Consider the following 27,324-nt stretch of genomic DNA (forward strand, 5'->3'; position numbering starts at 1 on the left):
ACATTGGCAACCAAATGTGACCAGTCCTCGGACCACTGTTGCTTTCGATTAGTGAAAATCTTTTGTTTATCATCTGATGAATAAGTCAGTTCTTTGACCGTCAAGATGCACAGAACTGGCTCCAGGTTGGTTTTACACAGATGTATCCAAAAGGTCAACTTCACTGTGATGTCACAATATTCTACATAAAATGTTCTGGGCGTTATTCAACATTGTAACTCAGGAACAGCAACTTGACTGGTGCTCAAGGCTTACAGCCACGAGGCGTTAAGTGTAGTGATTGTGATTATTTACCAGCAACTGCCAGACTTTCCAAAGCTTTTTGCTCGGAAATTGTTTAACCATATTCTTATAACTATAAGACACCAAAAGAGCAGAATATTTAGAAATTGAAATAAAGATTGTGGAACAAGTAAACACCTCACATAATTAACAATTAATGGTAATTAAAGTGTGATTAAAACAGTACCCTGTGGGACACCACAAGACATTGTTTTGGACAATGCCTCACAATATCTATAACTTGAGAAATAAATGGTAACCATACTAGTGTAAAAATAACATATAGGTTTCGGTAAAGACCATAAAAATAATGGAGGAAGTGCTAAATCATTATAACACAAGGCTCCTGATGCTCAGGTAGGCAAGCATTGTCTATAATAAAGCAGTGTGCATTCATTTTTTAGGGGGAACCAGTTCAGTGTCTAGAGCGAATGCAGCTCATGTTTTGTAAAATCGATCACGTCTCCCATCACTTTGCTCTTTTCTTGTGAGAGAGGAGCAGGAGTATAAAAAGCCCCATCACCATAACTGTGAGAGATGATTCTCCTTGACTGACCTCCCTCTCCTCCCTCTCCTCCCTCCCTCTCTCCTCTCTCAGATGACATGGCGTCCTCAGTACCGCAGCTCCAAGTTCCGCCACGTGTTCGGTAAGGCCGCCACCAAGGAGAGCTGCTATGATGGCGTGCCAATCACACGCAGCGTCCAGGACAACAACTTCTGTGCTGTCAACCCACGTTTCCTGGCAGTCATCACCGAGTGTGCCGGGGGAGGGGCCTTCCTGGTCCTGTCTGTCCATCATGTGAGTATCTCGACCTCATGGCAGGTTTTACAGACTCATGTCAGCTTTTTAAAGTGGCACACGCACCATTTCATCATTTATGCTGATAACAGATAATGTGGTATTCCTCATCTCATGCTACATGTTCATGCTAGGTCTGGTGTTGTGCACAAACAACTGAGCAATTTATTAGGTACACCTGTACAATCTGAGGCAATCCAAAACAACCGCTCTTTCATCATTCTTCTTTTACAAAGCTCATCAATTTTCAGTTTTTGAAACAGTCAGACTGTAAGAAACCGTCAGAAAGGTGATAATTCGAGAAAGGTGTAGTGGTGAAACATTTATCAGACAAAAATTGAGCTTCTCATATATTAAATGACATTGCAAACAAATAACTTTACATCCTGTCCAAGATTAGACAAATAAAATGCACCCAAAAAGGATCTCTTTCAAAAACACACATTTTCATAATCTTTTAACCAAAATAATATCAGATATAAACATTTTATGTAAAAGTGTAGGAATTAATGACAAATAGTGACAAAAATAAGCATGGATGAGACACAACAACTGTACAGGTTGTTGTGTGGTTGTCATACAACAACCACACAACATATTTATTAGATCTCTGTGGAAAACATTAACTGCTTTTAGGAACCTCTACTGCAGTGTCCGTGTCGGCTGAAAGAGACATCTGTGTGACAGATGCTGCTGATTGGTTTAAGCAAAACAAAATAATCCCCACACAGAATCAGAAATCATCTAACGTGAACATAGTGCAAGACAAAATAATGTGAAATGAAATAGAAATTCAGAGAGATTATCAGAACGAGAAAAAACCCTGCTCTCACTGTCCAAATCATGTTAATCCCAATTAACAATATCTCTGCAAATGTAATCTAAGGGAAAATATTTAGATGCCTACACACAAAATTCATCTCATCAGAGTATTTTAGGTGCATAGCGGCGCAGTGGTTGGCACTGTTGTCGGGTATGTGCATGCATTTTTATTGTCTGCTCTGTCGGCCGATGTTTGCAAAGCACATTGGTCAACTTGTGTTGTTTTAATTGCTCTAAAGAAATACATTTGACTTGACTTGAGTTACAAGTATTATTAGTATTTTTGCATAGTGAGAGCTCAGCATAAAAAGATGTTTGATACTGTAACAAATTAGTACTTTCTTCCAGCAAACCGCCTAAGGTAGCTGCCGTGCAACAGGAGAAATCCAAAAATCAACATGAAAAATGGCACCAAGTTCCAAGAAATTCTCACGTCTGGGCAGGTAGAGGAAAGATATAACAAAGATATACAGCAACAAGTCGTCTACTTGCACAGCAGCAGTTCACATCAGACGTGACTGTTGTTTTTGTTTCTCATATGTAGCATAAATGGGCTTAACCACTTTAATCTTTAACCTTGATTGATTGAGTGATTATTAGGAGCAGAAAGTTTCCCTATAGATAGCAAATAATACTTATTTTCTATCTATGCTGGTCTTTCTCTTTGCTCCTGCACACACAGCACACCTGGAAGAGACAGCTCTGCTCTCAGATTATAAATAGGACGACCGCAGTGCAGCCAAAAGAATCTCTAAACACTGGGAAACCCCCGTCAGCTCCTCCACTACAACCTAAACATCGCATGTGGTCTTTTTTTCCTCCTCATCATTCTGTCTTATCTCGCTCACCAACCTCAGCTTGAACATGATCAATCCACACTCTTCCTGACATTATTTATGCGTATTATCACATCCAGTGGTGTTATCAGAAACAATAGAGATCTCTCAAATAAACTGGTTGAATTTACAGTCCCGCTGTAGATCTCCGGTCTGGAGCGATTCATCAGGCTCCCTCCTCTCTCTGTCTGTCTCCATCTTTTAAATGGTCCCGGTGAATTATCACCACCCTCCTGGCATGGACAGGAATTGCATACGAGCTTAGGAATGACATAACTCATCGCTTGACCCCACTCTTCCCCTCCTTTCAATGTCTCGAGGAGGTGAAACTTCCGCACTCCCCCCCCCTCTACTGCCTTCATGTGTGTGCACTTACAGATAAGCTATTGTTCTGTGGGGAAAGTAGTTAACACACATAGATATGTGAACAGAAGTGTAATGTTCTACTTACCTGTGCGTGTGTTAGGTTGGCTGGAAGCACAGATAGTGGTTACATCATTCCCACCTCACCTGCACATTAATCTAGCCTGCAGGTGTGTCAGTTGAAGGAAGGTTCTGTTTGTACCAACAGTGTAATTAGTGATCTTGTTGAGGCAGAAAATCTTCAGTAAGCCTCAGTGGCTTCTCCCTTCTAACACCGGGGCGTGTGTCACAAAGGTTTTGTGCAATTCCATCTTCAGTTTCAGTCGTTTCATGTTCACGTCACGATGAATTCGGCTGCTTGCGCGCTGGATGCTTGTTCCAGCCTGCACAGATCGACGTCTGTTTAGATTCTCAAAGGATAATTTCACCCAAAAATTGCAATTCAGACATTATCGAGTTTCGGAGTCCACAAAACATTTCTGTTCAGCGCAGGATTCTTTTAACAATCGACTAAATGACTATATGTGAAAGGGTTCGCTCAAAGTGATGAATCACACATGATGATCATCCCACTCCTTCCTACAGTCCTACAGCTGACTTTTACCTCATTGATTTGGTTTAATCGGCAAAAAGTTCACCGTTTGCTTTAGTTTCACTACGCTAATCGAGTCGGCAAGGAAGCAAATTTCCCAAAATGTCAAACTTCTCTTTAATCCAATAATACACATGAATAATTTCAAATGTTCTGTGTTGTAATTCTGTTTATTTTCGTGTGTTTGTCTATCAGACGGGTAAAGTGGACCCTCACAACCCCAGAGTGTCGGGCCACAGAGGCAACGTGTTAGACATCAAGTGGAATCCCTTCAACGACTACTGCATCGCCTCCTGCTCCGAGGACTCCACGGTTTGTACACGCCAAGCACATTTTTTCTAAATGGTTCACTGGCTCGTTATCGTTTTCCCTGGAATACGAGCATGTAGCAGCGGGGAGATAATTTTATTGCCTTCGCCGTTTAGCCTTCAAGAAGAACTAGAAGTCATTCCACACATTCCTCAGCTCTGACCTGGCTCAGAACAAATCTCTGTACACAGAAAGAGAAACGAAGAGTCAACAGGTTTTTGTTTCCTCTTAATGCTATTTTTACAAAGTGTGTCCCGAGGCTGTGTTTTCCTTTTTCCAGATTCAGTCAAGATTATTTTCTGTATTGGATATTTTTAATTTGGCAGTTAGATATAAAAGGTGAACAGTGATAAATGATATCTCAAGTACTAAGTGTCCAAAGTGACACATTCACAGTGGTTGTTTGTCCAAACAATAGTACAAAACTCTAAATTATTAAAAAATAATTTGAACCGAGCAAAAAGGATCAACCTGTCCAACCTCAGATGTTTCTGTAAACTGTCCCACGTCTGTGCAGACTAAAATTTAAAAGCCAGTTTTCTCAATCTCTGTTTTACTGTGGTGATTGTCAAGGACTGAATAATCTTGGCACGTCCGCAAAATCCAACCACTGTTTGTGTATGTGTCTGCAGGTGAAAGTGTGGGAAATCCCTCCTCATGGCGTGCTGAAGAACCTGACAGTACCGTGGAAGGAGCTTCAGGGTCACAGCCGCAGAGTAGGCCTCATCGAGTGGCACCCGACTGCTAACAACATCCTCTTCAGTACGGCCTACGACTACAAGGTAACACAAACAGACACGCTCACGCACACTCGCCCTCACACAGCCACAAAAGAACTGTGACGAGGTAAAGACTCGGGGCCTAAAGTGACACACTTTATAAGTAATTATGTATTTCATTACAATGCAGCCAAACAGGTCGCAGCTGTTTGTAGCAGCACAGTTAAAGGGAAACTAAAGCTGGATTTTCAACCAGCTTTATATGATTATGATGAGGGTAGTAGATGCAAATGAACAGTGTTTAACTTCCCTCCATCCTGTGTGTGTGTGTATTTGTTTGTGTGCCTTGACATGTGCAGGTGATGATCTGGAACCTGGACTGTCCGGAGCAGGTGATAAAGAACCCGGTGCGGACCATCAGCCACCACACAGACGTCGTCCTCTCCATGTCTTTCAACACAGACGGCAGCCTCCTCGCCACCACCTGCAAAGACAGGAAGGTCCGACTCATGGAGCCACGCTCAGGAAACCTACTGCAGGTAAGGCTTTGTGCACGTTAGCGCTCTTATTTTGAAAGGCATTATTTCTAGCGTTTGGATATGTGTGGACATTAAAAATCACTTAAACTCGCATATTTCTTGCTAAAATCCAAATATTTCACAGTGAGAAGTCTTTAGTGTGTCTTTTAGAGTTCAATAGCACCCCAGCCAATCTTGCATAAGTGGGAGTTCCCTGCTCCTTTTATCCTTCCCAGACCAGGCACTCATCCAGCACCACACAGCCAAAACTGACACCTCTGGCCTGAGCTGGCCCACAGCATAACTCCTCAGACCTCTGGGTCACCAGCCGCTGACTCACACGCTTTAAATCAGTCTGCTCTCACTACCTTCACCTGCCAAACGAGGGTATATGGAACATTACATCACAGTGATGTAGTGTTGAGCAGTCATTGTCGGCCTTTTCCATTATTAAGTCTTGTGCTGTGCGTACAAAATGTTTAGTAAAGTTTGCTTCAGGCTTTGATGTATGTTGTGTGTTTGCAGGAAGCCAACACCAAGAATCACAAAGCCAGTAAGGTGCTGATCCTGGGAAACATGAAGATGCTCCTCACAACAGGCACCTCACGCTGGAACGATCGTCAGATCGCTCTGTGGGATCAGGTGAGAACAACAGCTGAGAGCAAAGGTTCACTTAGTAGCTTCTCCTGCGCTTTCATCCACATGTGACGTCTTCATGAATGGAGCGAGATCAGATGTTAAAAAAGCAAAGTTCTGTCACGTGATGACGCATTCAGTCACTTGTCATCAGGTGACTGAAGTGTGACACACTCAGGTCACGTGATGACACCTGAACCGGCTCCATTCATTGATGAAGACAATGAGATCAGTCTGCAGGAGGTCTCTTTTGAGTTTAGATCACTAGCTCACATGTGCTGTTCTGTTGTAGTTGCTTCATGTTTCTTTATTGTGAGAGAAACATGTGTCTCACAAAGGAAAACGGTTGAATGTCTTAGTTACTGAATTTCACATTTACAGAGAAGTGTTTTCATTTTCACTTAATCTACTTATTTACTTTCTTAGTGAATCTGTTGATCATTCTGACAATACAACGTCAGCTAATTGTAAAACGTGCCTGTTATAATTTCCCACAGTTGATGGTGATGTATTCAAATTCCTAGTTGTCATTCGAACAGCAATTCAAAACCCAAAGATGTTCAGTTTACGATCAGATATCGTAACAAAGAGCAACAAATCCTAAAGCACGAAACTTGAAACTTTTTGCTTGAAAACTGTTTAATTAATAGATCAATGTGTGAATACACAAGATAAAAGAGCTGGGACAGTGGCAGAAACAGAAAAAAACAGAAAGACAAATAATTGTATCTGCTGAGACAGAGCAATCCAGAGTTCAGTAAGAGCTCTGATGGTTAAAGTCTAGTCTCCCTTAGTGCGGATGTTTAGATCAGCCAGTATCATAATAATCAACTAAAGGATTTAAACCTTTCAGTCAGTTTTCAAGCAAAAATGTCAAACATCTGCTCGTTCAGGCTCCTTGAATGTGAGGTCTTGTTGCTTTTCTTTGTCATTTTGATGAGTATTTTTCACACTGTTTATAGACGTAAAGATGAATCGATTAATAATGAAAATAATGAGCAGATGAACCGTTAATGAAAACTGTCATTAGTTGCAGCCCTTATTAATAATAATATTAATTAAATAATGGATGAGACATCACCAGCAGAATATTTTAGAATTAATAAACTGAGAAATGGTGTTCAGCAACTCGTCGCTTCATCTGTTTTTGCTCCAAATGGCCTCATGTGAGATTCAAACACTTGGACTGTAGGAAAACAAAATAAAAGCACGTAGTAAACAGAAGCTCATCCCATCCTGATGCGTGCCCTCATGGTGTGAAGTGTTCTCTCTCTCACACACACAACTCTGCCATCTAGTGGACAGATTGATTGACAAATGAAACCACCCACAGTAAACCTGAAGACCTCACTGTGTTTAAAATGAGACAGAGGCTCTCCTTTATTGATTGTGTCTTTACCTGTGATCAGTCACACCTGTCAGCCTGTGATAGCAGTCGGTGTGGCAGGCTGATGTGTTATGATGTGAGGGTATGTCGTGTCTGGGAGATTATGGCCGGACTGCGGATTAGGGATTGAGTGCTCAGTGTTTTGTTTTTTTTTATTCAGAGCTGGAGAGTGCTTTTTATGTCAAAGTGGATTTTGATATCAGGGATTTTTCTGTGCATGTGTCTGGTGCTGAAGTGTTGATGTCTTTTTTTTTTGTCTGTGTGTGTTTGTAGGACGATCTGTCTGTGTCTTTGTTACAAGAAAACCTCGATGGTTCGTCAGGAAACCTTTTTCCATTCTATGACCCCGACACACACATGCTCTACATTGCCGGGAAGGTGGGTCTTTTTTAAAAGCAACAAAAAAGCATCTGCACATTCGAGCACAAAATACCTACGAACATATGATTGTTACAAAGACTTCTCTTGTCTCTATCAGGGTGACGGGAATATAAGGTACTATGAGATCAGCTCAGAAAAACCGTATATCCACTACCTGACAGAGTACCGCTCAAACCTACCTCAGAAAGGAATGGGTAAGAAACACACACTTCCACACGCTGGTACTATCAAACTCTTCTAACTTTTGTTAGTTAGAACTGAAGAAGCTTCTCGGATGAGAGGTGAAACAAGTCCAGTTGCCTGCTCTTGGACGTTTCTTTTAACTGTCTCCTGACTTGAAAAATTAGTCAGTCGATCTTTCTCGAAACTCTGCCTTCCTTCGGGGCGTACTGACACTCCTGCACCTGTAAGCAAAGCTGCTGTGCAAATAAGCCTGCAGTATTTGAATAGCCAAACCAGGTGATCACACAGATCATGTGAAGCGACGGTCTGCAGACTGACAGACATGTTGTAGACTTTTAACTCAAGAGGATACTGTTGGTTGGAAGATGTTTAGAAACTAGTCTCAGATTAAATATTTATGGAACTGAACAGCAGCAATGAAGGCTGAATTCCAACTAATCCTCCGCTGGATTTTCAAAGAATCGAGATGCTGCTTGTAAAACTCTGAGCATTTACACTTCGCCACTCTGTGTGTAACAGTCGTGTTGTTTTCAGTTATTGTCCGATCAAAGATAGTGGATGGTTGAGTGTTGCTCTGATAAGTCCGTTAGACTACCTGAGGAGGCTCAGTGCTGGAGCATCTAGTCCTTCAGTTTGGTGATCAAGTAAAATCTCAAATTTCAAGAGTCTACTAAAATCTATAAAATTTTAGTGGACTTTTAGTAGATTTCAAATATGATTGAAATCGCAGCAGCTGCCATTTTTGATAAAGGTGAAGTGTATGACAGCAGCATTATAATGAAGCACTGTGGTGCTGCAGAGATGTCCTGAGACGTAAGAAGTAGGGACGGGACGTTAAATGATTTTATATCGCGGATCGAGATAAAAAACACGTTAATTTTCATTTTCTTTTTTTTTTTTTAACCCCACAAAAACAAGTTAAATCAGATGTGTGTAAATACTACAGACTCCAAACTAAAGAACAACAGGGAAATGAGGTTACCACCATTTATTTATCCTTTAAGTGTGTGTCCTATCTGTAATACATGATAATATTTGTTTCCAAACAAAATGAAAGGTTAAAGTGATTCCAGTACGTTTTAGTGGAATTTTAGTTTTTTATTTAAAGTTTTAGAATATTTTTATGATTATTGGGATAATATAATGAATCCCAGTTATCTTGGACAGGATAATCCTGACATGACAATTTCATATTGTCCAAGACCTAGTGAGAAAACATGTTTGTTTGGTACAGACCTAAAAATCATCATGTTTTTTTTTCCAGTGAAAATGAAATTTGCAATGTAAAAATAATCATTCCCAATTTTTGTTTTACCATATCATGTCTGTTCCTGCACTGTATTGTCTAGCAGTGGCACCTTTTTCCATCGCAATATGAACATATACTTCATGTGTGCTTGTTAAAGGGCTTTTCAAATTTGTATTTTTCATTTTTCAAAATGTATAAAAATTAAACTCTATTGTTAAGCTTTAATGTAATAATGCTGAAGCCTATTTCCTGTGTTTGTCTTGGTGTTCTCGCACATATCTACCTTATCTCAATCACTCAGCGCAGCTTAGTTTTAGTGTACAGCGAGTGTCTTTGTTTTATTTTGATTGACGGAGCCCTTGTGACAGAAATGACATATTATGCATTTGACTCTTAGCAAAATGTAACAAGAGATGCTATAATTATAAGTATATCACAGTAGTGAATCAGAAAATATGTGTTTCCTGTGTAACAGAGTAAAACTGTCTCTGTCTGTGTGTTTTACTTCAGGTGTGATGCCAAAGAGGGGGCTGGATGTGAGCTCCTGTGAGGTGTTCAGGTTCTACAAACTGGTGACAATCAAGAGTCTCATCGAGCCTCTTTCCATGATCGTGCCCCGCCGGGTGAGAGCGCTTAGACTCACATGAGCCTCAAACATCAGGGGATATGAAACAAAAGCTTAATAGATTTCAGAGACCTAATTTGGTGTGCTTACTGTACGTCTGTCTGAATGTACTGTGTGTGTGTGTGTCTCCAGTCGGAGTCGTACCAAGAAGACATCTATCCAATGACGGCTGGAAACCGGCCTGCTTTGACTGCAGAGGAGTGGCTCAGTGGCGTCGATAAAGGTCAGAGTTAATGTGTGTGTGTGTGTGTGTGTGTGTGTGTGTGTGTGACATTTGTATATGATGGTGAGGTGTTGGTGGATTTACAGGTTTCCTCCAGGCTGGAGGTGAACTGCAACAAACTAATTCACAATCAAGGTGCAAATATACCTTAAAAAAAACAAAATTACAAGTAAGGCTGGGTGATTTATGAATCAAGATCACAATGTTGACGACTTAATGTTGTAGCTGGTCATGGTTGGACTGATTCAAACTATTTTATGATCTAACACGTAGTTCAATTTCTAACTTTTGTCTTCCAGGCCCCGTGCTGATGTCACTGAAGCCTGGAAGTCAAATAGCAGAGTCGTATTTGGATATGAACAAGGAGAGGGGGAACTTGATGGACACCCGCAGGTCTCAGAGCAGACCAGGGATGCTACAGCTGGCGTACATTCAGGACCAACTGGGAACCAAAGACGGCAAGGAGGACGGCAGCCGCACAGTGGACGACAGGAGTCGGACATCCGTGAGCAACGGAGAAGACCTCGCACTTTGCTCTCCGCCACGGACAGAGAACGAGGTACTGACTGATTTATAGTCATTTCTCGAGTTTATATCCTTTTATATCTATGACTGAATGATTGTGATTATATATATATTTTTCCCCCACATGCAGTGACATAGATTTGACATTTAATTTGACACATGCCCAAAACACATGACTGAGTTTAGTTTAGTTGAGTCCCTAGGTGGGCCCTTAAAAACATGAAACTAAAGCAAATAAAAGACAACAAAAAGCCAAACTCAACAATAAATCAAACAAGAAAATACAGACGGAAAATATGAAACACAGACTGTAGACAATACAGTGAAACACCGTAAAACAAGCAGCACCAGATACATTCATGACTAGATGACTGATCCCCCTTCAGAAACTGTTTGAGTTTAAAATGATCCCAGTCAGGATCCAGTTTGAGTTTGGCAGGTAATCAGAAAGAACGGTTTGTCCAAATGAGGATAAACGTAAACAGGTCCTGTTGGATGCTCTACGTGTTACTGAGCCTGAAGGAGCCTGATTGTGTCGTTCATTTACAGATGAGTTTCTGATCAGCAAATGTAATAAAATGATCAAAACTTAACACCTTTGATTTCTTAAGAACATTTTAATGTTGTGATCTTAATGGCCTGTCCAGAATTTTAATAGCTTAATTGTATATCATCAGAGAAGCTTTAAAGTAGAGGATGACAAAACCAGGATTTCTTGTCAAAGACGTCTCCACCATCTCTAATTGAATTGACGACCTTGATGTATTCCAACGTATTGTGTGTGTGTTCTGTCCACAGCTGCTTCTGAAGTTTCACAAGCAGCAGGAGGAGATCCGACGGTTGAGGGAGCTCGTCCACCAGAGGGACGTGCGTGTCAAGCAGCTGGAGCTGGAGATAAAGAACATCAAAAACTCCCAGGCTCAGAGCTCACTTTAAGACTTGTGGAGCCACCCTCACCTCCTCACGGGAACACATGCATTACTGTACAAACCCCATTTTCAAAATCGCTACACTCTTCTTCGTGTCACCTCTTATCCCGCGTACTCACTGCACAGGGGTGATTTAAACCTCAACTTTATGTTTGCGTTCACCCTGTCGTTCTGTCTGTCCCGCACAAGGTGCACACACTCTTTGTTCATGTACATACACTCAAACACTGAGTCTGACCCACCTGTGACATGTTTTCAAACTCTTTGCACCTGTTGAACCTCACCACCTTTCTTTTTGTACGCTTCGCAGCTATGCAAGTTCATTGTAATTTTTTAGCTTTTTTTATTCTCTTTTTAGCGGAGAGATAAAAAGGATGTTTGTGCCTGTCTCGAGTGAGTGATGTCTGCGTGTTGTTGGAGAGTTGTTGCAGGGGAGGCGCAGACATCCTGTGTGATTGTGAGATAACGCTGAATTTATTTTCTAGGCTTGGTGATTGTTGTTTTCCCCCCCAATATTTAAACTACTGTAAGTGGAGATGCCTGTGGTGTTTTAATGTATGCGTGCTTGAATGGGAATGATCGAAATGATAAATATCATGATCCCCGCTGTGTTTTTTTTTTTTTTCTTTGTTCCATTGAGCTTCATTTGTTTTATTTTTGAATGACTGGAAAATTGGTGGGAATCAATCAGTTTGACAGCAGCTAATGTGTAAGCCAACTCTGTAACTGATGCCATGTGGCATTTTCTGATCTTAATTTTTATATTTATTTTTGAAAAAATACACTCAAAGAAAATACCATTTAATCAAGTACTTGAATTGGTGATTTTTTGGAAAACACAGCTCGCAAACTGTTGAAAAAACGACCTAAAAAACAGCATAATTGCTTTTTTCCTGTTGTGGAGTCACTGTGATGAACTAATATAAAAGCCATTGTAGAGCCAGAGTCCTGCTCCACTGCAGGGTGAGCTTGTGATCCACTAGCTTTCAGTTGTTCAGGTATTTTCCCTAACAGGGTGTCTTATTTCTCTCTGAAACACGACACTGGGGTTTCTGCTCATATTTTAATCTGCGACTGTAGTGGAGAGTAGGATTTGAACACCTCGGATCTCTGATGAGTGACAGCATGAGTCAGGGTGACAGTAGTTGGCCTAATGTCAGAGATTTTGCCACATGTTTAATCCCATGGTAGAGCTCCCTTTCAGTTGCTTAGATGATTGATTCGTCCATTATTTAATTAATTGGATTAGACACAGACTTTACTGTCTGAATTAATCATTTATTAAACAGTTTCCTGGCATCTGTATAACGGATTATCCAGTGAATTTAATATATCGTGATACTATAAAATAGATTGACAAGACAATATAAAAGTAGATAAAAATGACAGGGTTTTATTCATATCGCCCGCTCCGCCTGTGGTTGTTGAATGCTAACAAAAAAATAATTCTTGACAGAACATTTCTTACCTTGAAAACAATCTCCACTCAGGGTCACTTACATGCTCGTCCTGGAGCTTCAATAGCAAAAGAAGTTTTAAAGCAAATGTACCTTGAGTTGAGTTTTTTAGTTTTAAAGGTCCAGTGTGTAGGATTTATGGGTATATAATTTTTGCAGAAGTGGAATATGATATTCATAATTATGTTTTAATTTGTGTATAATCCCCTGAAACTAAGAATCACTGTGTTTTCGTTGCCTTAACCAACCCTTTTGAGACTGAGAGCAACCTCAGCGATAGAGAGTAACACGGAGGGCAACTTGTTTTTATAACTGACATAGGTTGTCCAAAAGACAACTGATTGTGGAGGGCGTTGTTCTCTCAGACAGCAAAATGCTAAAAATGAGTTTTCCAAATTTTCAAGTTTTTTTCCAAGTCCTACAATCACACTTTAAGCATTTTAACTCCAGAACTGCGCAGCTTTCTGGCAGTTCAGCATTTTGCCAGTTTACGGCTATTTTAGAGTAGAATGATGGCGCAGATATTGTGACGTATCATTAGATGCTACAGATGAATCGCTGTAACGTGATACTAATGTTATCGTGGTCAACGTAATGTGAGTTACTCTGTAATTCCCACCCCTAGTTTCTACAGTAGTCTAGAATCAAACATGGGCTCTAGAGAGGGCCTTTCATGGTTTTTGCCTATTTAATGGCCACCTTAGGAGAGAGTGAGAGGAGGGGTGTTCAGTTACTTGCAATTGTCAACCTAACTGCTTGATGCCACTAAATCCTACACACTGGACCTTAATGCTAACAGGGATGAGAAGAACAAGTACAGATATGTGGATATATGTTTTTTTAAAGGATGGACAGAGACTTCCAGTCTGATGTTTCAGCTTTGAAAGAAACCCTCTGTGTGAAATGACGTAGTCTGGACGAGGCTAGTGGAACAGAAGTGAACTCAACAGGAGACGAGTCTTCATCTCTAATTTATGAACATTTTACTTACATGTGACAGGGAATTCATTAATGTTTTGTTAGTTTTTAAATGCTAAGCTATGATGATCAACCTCAAAGACTTAACTGTAAAATGTACACACATTTACACTGAGCAGATGGTAAAGGCCATCCTTCATGACATATAGAAATGTGTTTTCCCTCAGGGAACTCTTGAATGGTGTTCATAGTTGTTGCCACGATGCAGTCGGGACAGTCAACTTTGACCTAGAGAAAACAATCCCTCGTCTCTCATCTCCACGTTGAGACTGACAAGTCTCTGGTCGGCATGTAAATATGCATAGATGTCACAGAACCGCTTGCAGATATTAGGCAACACAAACAATATTTGTTGAACCGAAGATACGAACAGTCAGATACAATACAACCAACCATGCATGCTTGTATTTACAGTATATAGTCAGAGGCACAAGCTCCATAATGATTTTCTTTCACTTTTCAAAGAAGTAACACGTGGAAACTGCCACACTAACCCACACACATACAGACACACTGGCCTCAATACAATTGTGAACCTTTTGACCTCTGGCAGGACAGTTCTAGCACAGCCTCATCTCTGGCTGACTTTTGTCCTCTAACCACCGACTGCTTTTGGTGGACAAGTCTCAGCGCGTTGCCACAATGTGCTGTGGTCGTAACAGAGTCGGCCTGTGGACGATCTCAAGGGCTGATTTGGCCGTTTGTTCACATCACAACACTTTAAAGGTGCAATATGTAAGAATTAAGTTGACAAGATTCAAAAATGGACAGAAATGTGAAGAAAATAACAGTTTTGATGTTACGACGTCTACGCTGTTGCAGAGATTTCCTCCGAAGATAGCATGCTAACCAACTAGCCGCGTCCCATCCCTGTCCAAAGTTCCTGTGCAAGCGGTATAAACACCAACACCTCCCTGATGCTCCGAGCTCCCACTCTTGACTGCTTGCTGCACGCCTAACTGAGCTAACTAGCTAACGACAGCTACAGTTATCAGCAGTAAGCAGTTACTGTATTGATATGCTGTCCCCTATTTGTTGAATTTGACAAGTGGTCAATTCTTACATATAGCACCTTTTTAAGGTGACAGATCCCAAAGAATGTATTCAAATTGGCTTTATTTTAAATGTATTTATACTATTTCTGCCTCACAGAAGTCGATGCAAGTGAGAAAACATTGTTTAAGCGTCTGCTTAAGTTAGCTTTGGAATTCAGTGCTTGACGCAGTTGATACCACAGATAAATACTGCATATCTCCAGATAAATAACAATAGCAGCTACCATTTTTGAGCCCATTTCTTTCGCACTATTTCATAGTGACTGAACCGAGAACAGCAGAAATGTGATCTGCTCTCACTCTTTTTACAGTTGCCCCATATTACCTCCCATATCCCCAGAATTGTAATATTAAAGGAGACCTATTTTGCTTTTTCGTTTTCTTCCCTTTCCTTTAATTTGTTCTAAAAGTTCTTATCCATGTAAAAGGTTTTTAAATTTAAAACAGTCTGTGCCAACGGGAGCTCCTCTCTGCTCCTGAAGTGCCTGAAACGCCTCATCAGTAGTCCCGCCTTTAATTCCGTGACTTCTTGACATCACACTACATCACCATGTCACACATTTGCATAATTTATGCAGCACAGCACAGCCGACTGAAGTCACGTTGAGCGGTGCTGGCTCAGGCGTGTGTGAGCTGACCAATCAGAGCAGACTGGGTATTTGGGAGGGGGGGGCCTTAAAGAGACAGGAGCTAAAACAGAGCGTCTCTTCAGCACTGCACAGTATGAGAAAACTGACCTATTCTAGCAGTAACCAAAAATAAAATTATTAACCTGAAAAAGAGCACAATATGTCTCCTTTAAATACATAAAAAAGCCATAAGATAATCATATGAATGCATTGTGAAAATATATACATTTACCAATAATGTGTGACTAAGAATTTATTAAAACAGCTCATTATTATGAAATGTTACTTCACCAATCATTTTCATAACTGAATGTTTTTATGATGTCACCTGAGTTATTTGAACTCGGGCTTGGGGATAACACACTGGAATATCTGTGGAATTTGAAACAAACAGCATTTAGTAGTTAACAAAGAGATGCCATTGAATGCAGCATTTTATAGCTTGACCTATACTACGGACCAAAAGTCAGGATATTGTGACCCCTGACCAGCTTCATTTATGTGCAATATTAAATTGCTGGAATATCCCTTTAATTTGATGAATGATTGTATTTGGTTTAATATTTGTGGTTTTGGTGAAATGACACTATTTCAAAGCTACAGTATGACACTAAAAAAATCATGACTTTACTGCCAGCTAGATCAATAAATACCCACTCATATTTTTGGATATTTGTGGCGTACCACCTTGTAAACTTGTGCAAATGCAGCATAGTTTCAATATACTTGTCATCCATGAACATAGATTATTAACAGTAACCAGAATGGAGTTGAAAAGGCGAGCTCTTTCTTCATAAATCTTTTCTTGCAGTTTCTCCCGAGTTATCTTCTAAATGAATCATCACAGTGTTGTGGTACACTGATGACTGCTTTGCTGTTCTAAAACTTGTAATAGATGATCATCATTCTGTTGCTCTTTTATGAATGTGGCCAAGTCCTCAGAAAAACTTCTCAACAAGCCAAATGAGAACACTATCGATCCATTCCAGAGACCTCTCGGTGTTAAAGCATGCACATTTCTTACATTACACTGGAGCAATAATGTTGCTGCGGACTCAGCTGTAGCATTCACTGTCTGATTTAATAAAGCATTTCATTAAAGGGTTGTTGCTGGGTTCATATGCGCCTCACTGTGCCTGCATTTTAATGCAATTATTGTGATGTCTTTAAATTGTTGAATGCTTTTAGTGACAACTAAAAAAAAAACCTTTTCTTTAAATACTGTTTCTAAAACGTGCAAAAAATATATTCATCACATGAAATATAATTAAACTTTTCTGAGAAATCCATTTGTCTCTTCTCTAATAGAGCAGAATATTGCCCTGCCTAAAACAATAAATTGAAGTAAAAAGCATTTTAACTCAATTGCACAAACACATTAATATTTTAGCAGAGGTTTCTGTGCTGCTTGCAGGTCCTATATCTTCCTCAGTTAACTCTTGACTATTTTGAGTGTCTGAAGCTGCAAAATGTGGAAGGCTGACATTTTTCATCAGCACATGATCGGCTGCCTTGTGTTTAAAATTCAAACATGGGCTCTAAAAGGAGCAGCAGCAGCCACAAACTGCTTTAAAAACACATTATTGTTCTTCAAAAGCACAGTAATGCACTTTGGTTGCTATTGCTTGGCTTAATGTAAAAAATAAAGGCGTTTCAGACTCTGAGTAACATTACTGTCTGTAAAGTGAAAAATGACATTTTGTCACAGAATGTATTATTCACTGCAGGCTGCTCCAGCATTTAAGTAATGGGTCATTCAAAAATGAAAATTCAGTCATTATGTACTCACCCCCATGCTGATAGAAAGTCGGGTGACGTTTCGTAGTCCACAAAACATTTCCGGAGTATAACAGTGTTGCAGCATTCTCCTCTCACTTAAACCTTTTCTAAGCTTGTGCATTTCAGACGGGGTGCACCCTAATGTCTGTATCTTAGCTTACAGTGAAGATTTTTTCAAATCAGTACTCATAGGTGCATTCAAAGTTATTGATCACTGTAAATAACCTGTTCCCAATCTGAGGGTCAGGTCCCACCACCATAAGTCACAAAATGAGGGTTGATTGACAAGTTAGAAAAGAAAAAAACAGATATTGTATTTTTGCCTCTCCCCCTCTCTTCCTCAACACACTTTTTACACGCTTTCCTCTGCGGCCCTATAAAAGTTATTCACATGAAATTGTTCACAGCTCATAGACATGAAGCCAACACATAAAGTGACTGGGAACCACGACTGTGCTCATTTTTCCTGTCCATGATGGCTGCCAAGTGATCCCTTGATGGCGGACAACGTCCACAATCCACATTCTGTGTAAAAATACATTTAGCACATTACATTGCATGTGAGTATTGTATCAACATAGACCCATTAAAAAAAAAAATAAGCCCATTTTTTTAAGCCTTTCCTGTGGCCACTGCAGTGACCAGCATGATGAGAGCATAACAGCAGGGGTCGATGAGAGAAAGGGACCATATGGCCGCCATTTCATCCCTTTTTGTTAGTTTTTGGGACACCAGAAAAGCAAGGCAGGACGAGAGAAAAGCACAAAATGTTAACATTTTATTTACAAAGTTGTTTTTTTTGTCATACAGAAAGTAAAAATGTAGCTACAACCTTGATTTGTGCAACAGGCGGCCACACTAAAAATCATGGCTCGCTGGTTGCACAGCTGCTATAGCAATAATTTTATTGGGAAAAATAAGGAACAGAAAAAAATAAAAGACAAAAAATGAGAAATAATAAACCCAACAACAAAAAATATTTCTTCCAACAAAATATTAAAAGCACAGACCCAAAACTAGATACCAGTCCCAAAGTCCTCACACGGGAATACATAAAGAGGGATCGACAGTGAAATTGTGGAATGCTGAGTGCTGGGCTGCCTGAGAACCTCGGGGCCGTGGGGTGGGTGAGGTGGAGGGTGTTGGGTGGCTCTCAGTTCCATGGGGTGGGGGGAGAAAAAAAGAGGGAGGGCAGCTCCACTTGGCCCACCCATCCGGTACAGTCTTGCCCCATAAAAAGAGCTCAGAGCTGGGGGGGTAGACGTGGATTACAAAGGCGGTGCGAGTCGTAGGAGGGCGGACGTTCGGGTTTGTGGGGGAGGAAGGGTAACTCGGTAGGCTCTCGTTTTCAGTTTTGCTCTTAATCGTCGTCTTCATCATCGTCGTCATCGTCGTCATCCTCTGGGTCTCGCTTTCTCTTCTCGCCTTTGCCAGTTTCTGCGTCTGGGGGCAAAGAGGAAATCTGTGTCATGTGGTGTGTCAGGGGTGCCAAGACCACGAAACTTCAATTTAAGCAAAACGGTGAAAATAAAAAGGAATATTCCATCTGCAGGCATCAAAATAACAACCCGACTCCTTCTAGCCCTCGAGTCATGTCACAATCACAATATGCAAGATTCTTACAGTCTATAGTAGTCTTTATGCTTAATATATCTTAGAAATACCACGGATGTTCAACATTAATTTAGGGTGTTATCTACTAAAAATTTCTAAATTAGACATCCTAGGTCTCATGCTTTTATTGGGAAAAAATGTTATTTCAGAGAAAGAAAAATGTATCTGTGTATTTGTGAATACATTTGGAAAGAAAAATAACTAGTAGGAACGCATGATATGTATTTATAATATCTTTAAAATAAGAATAAAAGAATAATAAAAAATTATATTTAAAAAAAGCTAATAAATAGAGCTGATTTACAAAGCCAGATTGCTTTCATTGACAAGCGCAGCATCTACACACTCAAATACAATAGGTGATGGTTTGCCCTTTTAAAGTCTAGTTTGCGATTCACCAAGGAACATACACAAGAGGAGGAGGGAGAAGAACAACTGCAGCACACTGATGTAAAAAAACACGATGCAATTCACAGTACAGGGGTTCAGAGAGGAGGGAAAAGTCTACAAGTTTTAACACATCAAATCTCATTGGAGCTACGGACAATTAAATCATCCATGTTGGCTCACGACATCTTAGCCTTTCTAGATGGTGCTCTGAGGCGCCCTGGCTGAGAATGGCTGCTCTGGTGTAATCTCAGGAAGTGTGGGCAGTGTTTAAGAATGGACACTATCATGTTTTGCTGCCCCTACATGTTACAATGTTACATGATCAGCAGCTCAAAATAAACAGTGTCAGATATGTATCTCCAGTATTGACATTTTTCAGGATTTAACCGGCCCTTCTCTCCAATTTTACACTCCAAGCTTGTCAGTTTTAACATTCTTATATCATTTTTGACTTGTAACTGATCAAGTACAATTATCTTATTCCAGTTGTATAATGAATAGTCAATAATGTAATCAGTGTAGCAGGCACATTGTAAGTCCCTGTGAACTTTTTTAGCTCTCCTGCATAAAGCTTCCTCTGTAAACAAAGCCACCAGCAGGTGTCATATTATTCCTGATATCGAGTTTGTATTAGTCATTATCAAGTTCACCATAACACTATTAAATGTAAATGAACTCAACACTATGTACACAATTTACCAATATCTGCAGCTTTTGTACAAATAAATGTAAAATCTAAAGGCCACTGTCCCTTCTAGGCCAGTCTGCCTTGACATTAATGGCAAAACTGCTTTGTGTCAAACTGCAGTTTTAGTACATTTGACTACTGACCTTTGACTACACACATTACTACGTAATAACACAAAGAGTATGATAGTACACACTGTGTAAAATAATTTTTGCACTGTCACTTTTAATAGGTCTGAATACCCACAAACAGGAATATGATTATATGATTTTGGACTTAAATTTTGAGCAGTAACTAAACAGTGAATATACTTTAGTTGGTATATTGTATTTTCATTCATTTGGTATGCCATCAATGCTTCAACCCAATCAGAAAAATATGTAATCATTCCTTGTACTGTGATATGAAAAAGGAGTGTTGTATTTCAGTTACAATAATAGTTTACTATACTACGTTTTTTTTTAGGGTTTTGATGTTTCTGATATGCGAAGGGGCATTTAGAAACTAAGGAAATGTTACATACCGTCTTCATCATCATCGTCATCGTCGTCTTCTTCGTCCACTTCCCCATCCTGACCGAAGTCTTCCTCCTTGGTCAACAAAAATTTACAAGTTAAAACAGAAATGATACATCTGAACTCCTTGTACAAAATGTTCAGCCAAATAATCCCCGTTGAGCTTTTATTTTTGTTACCTCATCTTCTCCGCTGACCTCATCGTCATCCTCTTCTCCTTCTACCTCCTCTTCATCTTCCTCATCATCCTCGTCCTCATCAAAGTCCTCCTCGCCGTCCTCGTCTTCCTCCTCCTCTCCCTCTGCAATACAAAAATAAACAACAATCAGTAAACCACCAATTTAAATTGTGTTGAAAATCAAAGCCAAGTTCCAGGCAGGCAGCAGTCATGAGGGAAGCTATTGTGGACTAAAGGATAGCGTTACAGCAGCAAGACCAGGAAGCCATCTGTGAGATACTGGAAGAACGTCTTACCTTCATCTTCATCATCATCTACACCGTCTCCGTCCACCTCTCCGTCAGAGTCAGAGGCTTCCCTGTCCTCCATGTCATAGCCATCCAGGTAGGTGAGCTGGGGCAGCAGTTTGAACACGCTGTCTCTGTAGTCGTTCAGGTTTGTCACTTCACAGTTGAACAGGTCCAAACTCTTCAGGTGATCCAGCTTTTTCTGTTGATCAGATAAAGTCAAGTACTGTGATTAGGACTGCAACTAAAGATTATTTATTTATCACAATTGATTTATTTAGTCTATAAAATGTAAAAAAAAAACTTGTGAAAAATGCTCATCACAATTTCTGCGGGGCCAAAGTGACACCTTCGAATAGCATCTTTTGTCCAACCAACATCCAAAACCCAAAGACCATCATAAATGATGAAGAAAAGCAGCAACTCTGTACATTTAAGAAGCTGGAACCAGCAAATATTTAACAGTTTTGTTTGAAAAATGAATTAGTCTGTAAATAAACAGTAGATATAACATTTATACAGAGTAGGTTATCTCTTTATTATCTCTGGCATTGTACTACAACAACTTTGAGGCAGTATTGGATTTATGATATTTTTTCCATCAATGTGATGAACTACTATTATTTGCCGGATAGTTAAAACTCTCCAACAGACAAAAAGACTTTTGTATCTGTTGATTTTATCAATAAAGTTTTGGTTTCTCTATTCAATTTCCAAATAATCTACTAGATCACTGCAGTTTCTTGCAGTCCTAACTAGAGGAATCATGTATGCAGTTTGCTTAAGTTCTCAAAGACATTTTTGTTCTAATACGAGTTTCAATTAGTTATTGGAAATTAATGCGAGTGAGTATTAATCACATGAGTTATTGATAAAGAGGGTTGGTTCCAGTAAATAATTCAGTGTAACAACAGATCGTTTGAATATCAATATACAAATAAACAGAAAACAGGGCTTAAATTAAAAATGTATCTGCTGCTTTTTAGCTGTGATTTGAGAACAGTTAATGAACTGCAATCAGTCTAGGGATGTTAATGATTAATCATTAATCGATTGATTGTCGTTAAGAATTTAACTGATTAAAAATGTATTGGAGACAGGCACAAATACATCAAAAAATACTTCGTTGCAAATTCTTGTTTATCAAATATATCAAATAAAATACTGGAATGAGAAAATGTATTAAATTAAATTACACGTAATTTGTCATTTAAAAAATACAAAAAGACATTCTATACAAACTAATGTTTTTACATTTTAGCCATTTAGTAACCTAAATATGGGTTGGACTTTGTTGGGCCAGTTGTTGAATAGCGATTAGTCATTATTTTGTGTTATTTAGTTCATTATTTAAGTAACTTGGTGTTCACTTTATCTGTTCTTTTAACTCCTAATGTTGCCTCCTATAGATCAAGTCAATGGTAAATCAGTCTTCTAATGGGAACATGTCCTCCATATTTCATAAATTATTAATGATGAACCAATAATTAAGTCAACAGACTATCAAGTCAAGAAATTACTTAAAATTTGCATCACTACTAATCACATTTACATGAATACAGCTGCATACATAACAACCGTTTGTAGGAATATTCAAAGTTCTTTGTCTAATCATAGTAAACATGAGATATGACAACAAAAAGCACATTGCATGCAGCAACCTCAGACTAAATATACACATCGTGTAGGCATGCAAATAGTTATGCATGGTGAGCGCGCATGTGAGTTGAATCATACCAATGGTTCCAACGTGCTGATGTCTTTCAATTTGTTGCCACTCAGGTTTAGATGTGTGAGGTTGGGTAGTTTCTCTGCTAAAACATCAAGGCCGCCGCTGATTCTGTTGTCACTCAACTCCAGCTGAAAGACGGAAGAAGGAAACATTACTCCAGCTGACACCGCTGTCACATTTCAGATTTTACATGGACGTATGAAGGTGAAACATCACTTTTACCTTTTTGAGTTTTCCTAGTTTAGGCAGGTTGGAGACTGAGATTAAGCCAACATTTATCAAACTGAGGAACTCCAGGTTGACAAACTCAGCTGTGAGGCCTTCAATTTTTCCTTCACTTGATCGACAGTTGTCGAGGACAAGTTCTCGTACCTGAAATACACAAAAAATATATAATACCACGTAAAATCTCCACTGTTTTGTGCATTGAGTGGAACTATCTCATTATTGATTCAGAATTACAAATTTACATAAAACAAACATTTTTTTTAATATTGCAAAAATATTCGACAAACTCTCTTTTGCAAAACAAAATGATTTTATTTTTGTCAACTAAAACATCTTGGAAAAACAAGCTGTCAAACAACACAACCACAGCGTGTTTAATGGGGGAGGGTGGGTGGGTGCAGTTGTTTAGCAAAATGGCCTTTTACTTTGTGTAAAATAATCAAAAGGCATTTTGTAGTTGCTGTTAAATATTAGAAAAACAAGTCCGAAGGCGGAGTTACTTTCAGTCAGTTAAAGCCAACACTGGTTGCGCAATTCGGTGTTGGACAAAAAAACGTTGCAAAAAAAGTTGTTGCCAAACGTCAAAGATCACGATTTCTCAAGTAAAACCCCTCAATGGACACCTCGTCTCCGTCTCAAAACACTTTGCGCCGCTGTGTGCTTAATTTACCCGGGCACGACAGTTAATGAATCGGTTTGTTTGAGACGAGGAAGAGCAAAAGCGGCAGCTTCCCATGGCCTGCTGATGCAGTCACTAATGACAAATGCAATGATTTTTGTGAGCTAGCTTGCTACACGCTAGCCATTGCCCCTTTTAAACGCTGCCGTGCAGTAGAGGAGCAGCTACAGAGGTCTGTCTGCCCGCCATTAGCCAACCCAACAGCAACGGAAAGGATTGCGAATACACCCTTAGAAAAGATTTTCTTTTTTTCCGTTTAACCAGCTTTCATTGGGGAAGTGGAATATTCTTTGTCGTCGAGCGAACGACCGATATTGCCAGTTTGTTACAGGGTACTGCATCGTTTTCAGGTCGAAGTGGCGAAGGAAATATATTGAGAACGGAAATTTAGTAAAAACAAAGATGGAGACAGTTCCTTTCTCCCAGAGCTTCAAAGACGACAGAATGACAACATGGCGATTCCTGAGATACAGTATGCAGTTCTCTGAACACTTCAATGGCAAAAAAAGTGCTGTTTAGAAAGTAATTATCGTTACTTACACATAACCTTTTGTTATTTTTCGATGTTTAATTAGTTTTATTTCGTGCATGAGTCGAGGGGAAACGCCGACCGTCGAGTTTTTGGCTGCCCACGCATGAAGCGCGGTGCACCGGATCTCCCGTGTCATTCAGGCTGGCTGGCTCGGTTAAATGAAGCTGGCTTGGCCGGCTAACAAATCGATCCGTGTAGTTGCAAAACGATGTCAAGTTTAGCTTTAATGACAACGACTGGAAGAAACACGCTCGCTGTTGTTTGATGTTTTAAGTTTACAAACCGGGTATTATTATTTTTTTTGTTGTCTTTGAGCAGTGTAGCGAAGGGGGTAATATGGCGGGAACAAAAATACTAAGTTAGGTGGCTGCTGGCTGATTCTGGCTGGGAATCATCCGACCACCAGACTTCATTAAATAAGTATGCAATGTTTAGACGGTGAAGATGCACCGATATGAAAGGGGGGCAACGTCGCTGCTGTACGAAGTGTGCAAGCTATTTTAGGGAATTAACTGCTGCACACTCCCTTTAAAAAAAACTTACACATCGCAACAAGCTTAAACGTGGCTTCAAACAAAGCACGATTACAGGGGCAGTTGGCTCTTTTTTGTTGTTTTGTGTAGACATCAACCGGCTCAGCTTATGGTGAAAAGGTATGGATGACTCGTGAATCAAGTGACTGTTTTTTTTGTTGTCGCTGCTGAATCTGGCCATTTGATATTAACGTACTCTACAGAAATTTCAAGACGTAACTCGTGATCGGCCCGTTCAACTACATGTTTAGCAAAACTCTCTTCTTTTTCCTTTTTTTTGCACGAACGCATCAGAGTTGTAAAGAGCATTTGTATTGAAAAAAAAAAAAAAAAAAAAAAGAAGCGCCCCATTTTAGCAGTTATGCTAGCAGCAAACATGGCTTCCGAGGACTGTATAAAATATACCACTATGTGAATGCCAAACGCGGCGCAGGAGGAAAATTTCCTCATCTACCAGCGTAAAAAGAAGTTTACTAATTGTGCTACAACGGTGGAGTCGAGCTGAATCGTGTGTGCACCGCTGACCAAGGAGGCTGCGAAACGGTTAAAGCACTGCAATAATGCCAGCAAGCTGAGGAATCGCCGTTTCAAAGTAACGATTGAATATAGCTTTTCTCGTCTCGTTGCCCCTATACGCCCAATCCCGAACAGTATAAAGGATTAAGCTTGTTGTGCGAGTGTTTTCCGCCCCATTATAAACGAGAAACATAATCTAAAGCCCATGTGGTCACCATTACGTTAGCCACACAGGTCACTCGCAAAGCAAAAAAGTAGCAAGCAGGCTAGCAAAGGCTAGCCAGAAAACTAAGGGCTGGTTTTAAAAAAGCACGACTCACATCAGACGGTGTCCTGTTTCTTAGCTCCAAGTGGATCCTCTTTTTCATGTCCATCTTGCCCTATGAAAGTTAAACTTTTCTCTCTTGGGTTTTGGTGGGATCTTCAGTCCAAAGGCAGAGATGCCCTAATGGAGGGAGAATATAGGACTGTATAATGAACTGAGCCAAACGCTAAGTTAGTCGGAGAGAGGAGAAACCATGGAGGGAAACGGGACTGAAACAAAATATATGCTCAACAGCGCCATCTGCGTCCAGAACCGCCCATCGCCTCCACAAAGGCATTGCAGTCACAAAACATGACGCTGCCCCGAAACGGTGCTATGGTGCAATTTATTTCTGCAAGGAAACTACTGTACGATGTTTAGTGAAGACGGGGGAGCCTTTCTGTGTTTGAAGCCACTGTTATTATATGAAGAACACATGTGTACACTTTACCCCCCAAAAATAGCACTCAACCAATTAGACGTCGATAAAGTAGGTCATATGGCTTACTTTGTTTATCTGCTTAACTTAATAAAGTTTCATAGCTTTTAAAACGTGCCCACGTTTTATAGATTTAACGTTGTAGTGGTATCGTTTCATATCCAGTGTGCAAGTAAGGCAAATATCCAACATAACATAAGGAAATCCTGTTTCTATAATGTTGCTCAAACCTGTTGCCACCAAAAACTACAAACATCTCCTTTGTTAGATTGTAATTGCAGCCCAGTCGCAATGAAATGGTGAATTTGTATTTTGACAATTTTGATCAATAAACTGCATAATGGATAAAATGTGTTGTACTTTGTTTTTTTTTTGGCTCTTAAATGTCACTTTCTTTTAACCGTTTTTTTGGACACATTGCAAGAAAGGAGGGGTGTGTTTGGTTTGCAGTAAAGAGAGCATTGTATATGCATATGGAGAGTATGGCACCCCCTCTAACCCCACCCCCCTGTACTTCCTGAGACGCCTGGCCTCCAAGAAGAAGTCTGCTCAGTATGAATGGCTGATTTTTTTTTTGTGAATTAACACATAAAATCAGCAATAATGTTTTGTATTTTTTGTCAAATTAGAGATTTTTCATGTTCAGTCAGTAGTATAGTAAAGAGTTAACATAAATGAACATAGTTTATAGGCTGTAATGCTTTATATCCACTACTCAAGGCACATTATCCAAATAGTCTCTCTGGCCTTGTGTATTTAATATATATGCATATAAAGGGTTATTAAACCTGTGATTGGTAGTTGAAAAGACACACCAGAAGATGGCACTGTTATATCTGCTTTGACATTCCTCAAACTTGAGTTTCATTGTGCAACAGTAGGGTGTGTGTCAATGTGAGCGACAGCTTTTTATGCTTTTGGCTTCAACAGTAAGGCAGATAATAGTCTGTCATTTGGAAAAGGACTCACTTAACTCTTCAGGTAGTTTGAATGTGTGTGTCAGTTTTCATTCAACAATGGGACATCTAACTAGAGCAGCAATGATTAATTGATTAGTTGTCAAGCATTCAGTTAATAACCAACTATATTCGTGGTTGATTAATCGTTTTTTTCTGCTATTTTTAAAGAAAAAAAGTCAAAGTTCTCTGATTACAGCATCTTAAATGTAAATATGTTCTGTTTTTTTTTTTGTTTTTTTATCTAAAATGAAAATAATCATTATATCAGCCCCTCATCTAACAATGGGACAGTTTGATCATTTCAGTCAGTGTATCCCAGAGAAGAAGAGGTTTTTGAAATGACTAAACAGGTGAAGCCGCATATTTGCCACTCATAAATCCATCTGTAAAGAATGTCCTACATACATGAACCAGACGGCAATTTAGACTGACACACAGTTTTTCTGAGAAAGTG

The 27,324-nt window shown here is 39.7% G+C and overlaps 2 protein-coding genes across 3 annotated transcripts in view; one reads left to right on the plus strand and one right to left on the minus strand.

Annotated features, from left to right (window-relative positions):
- coro2aa (coronin 2Aa) overlaps window positions 1-12,187 on the plus strand; it is a 37,665-nt gene extending 25,478 nt beyond the window's left edge. For both annotated transcript variants that reach the window (XM_084374651.1, XM_084374652.1), the window contains exons 2-12: window positions 881-1,081; window positions 3,890-4,006; window positions 4,636-4,785; window positions 5,082-5,261; window positions 5,766-5,882; window positions 7,537-7,641; window positions 7,742-7,838; window positions 9,587-9,699; window positions 9,834-9,924; window positions 10,224-10,483; window positions 11,248-12,187. In XM_084374651.1, the coding sequence (XP_084230777.1) occupies window positions 881-1,081; window positions 3,890-4,006; window positions 4,636-4,785; window positions 5,082-5,261; window positions 5,766-5,882; window positions 7,537-7,641; window positions 7,742-7,838; window positions 9,587-9,699; window positions 9,834-9,924; window positions 10,224-10,483; window positions 11,248-11,385 (1,569 nt within the window). In that variant the 3' untranslated portion in view covers window positions 11,386-12,187. The remainder of the gene's footprint in view (window positions 1-880; window positions 1,082-3,889; window positions 4,007-4,635; window positions 4,786-5,081; window positions 5,262-5,765; window positions 5,883-7,536; window positions 7,642-7,741; window positions 7,839-9,586; window positions 9,700-9,833; window positions 9,925-10,223; window positions 10,484-11,247) is intronic.
- Window positions 12,188-18,494: 6,307 nt separating this feature from the next.
- anp32b (acidic (leucine-rich) nuclear phosphoprotein 32 family, member B) lies at window positions 18,495-26,165 on the minus strand. The gene is made up of 7 exons (XM_084339754.1): window positions 25,489-26,165; window positions 22,903-23,052; window positions 22,686-22,808; window positions 20,958-21,150; window positions 20,663-20,784; window positions 20,492-20,558; window positions 18,495-18,719 (listed from the first exon to the last, which is right to left on the minus strand). Exons 1-7 carry the CDS (start codon window positions 25,540-25,542, stop codon window positions 18,637-18,639), a joined length of 792 nt encoding a protein of 263 aa, XP_084195880.1. The 5' UTR covers window positions 25,543-26,165; the 3' UTR covers window positions 18,495-18,636.
- Between the last annotated feature and the right edge of the window lie 1,159 nt (window positions 26,166-27,324).

The sequence above is a fragment of the Pagrus pagrus genome (assembly GCF_965226575.1).
Source record: "Pagrus pagrus genome assembly, chromosome: 2".
NCBI lineage: Eukaryota > Metazoa > Chordata > Actinopteri > Spariformes > Sparidae > Pagrus > Pagrus pagrus.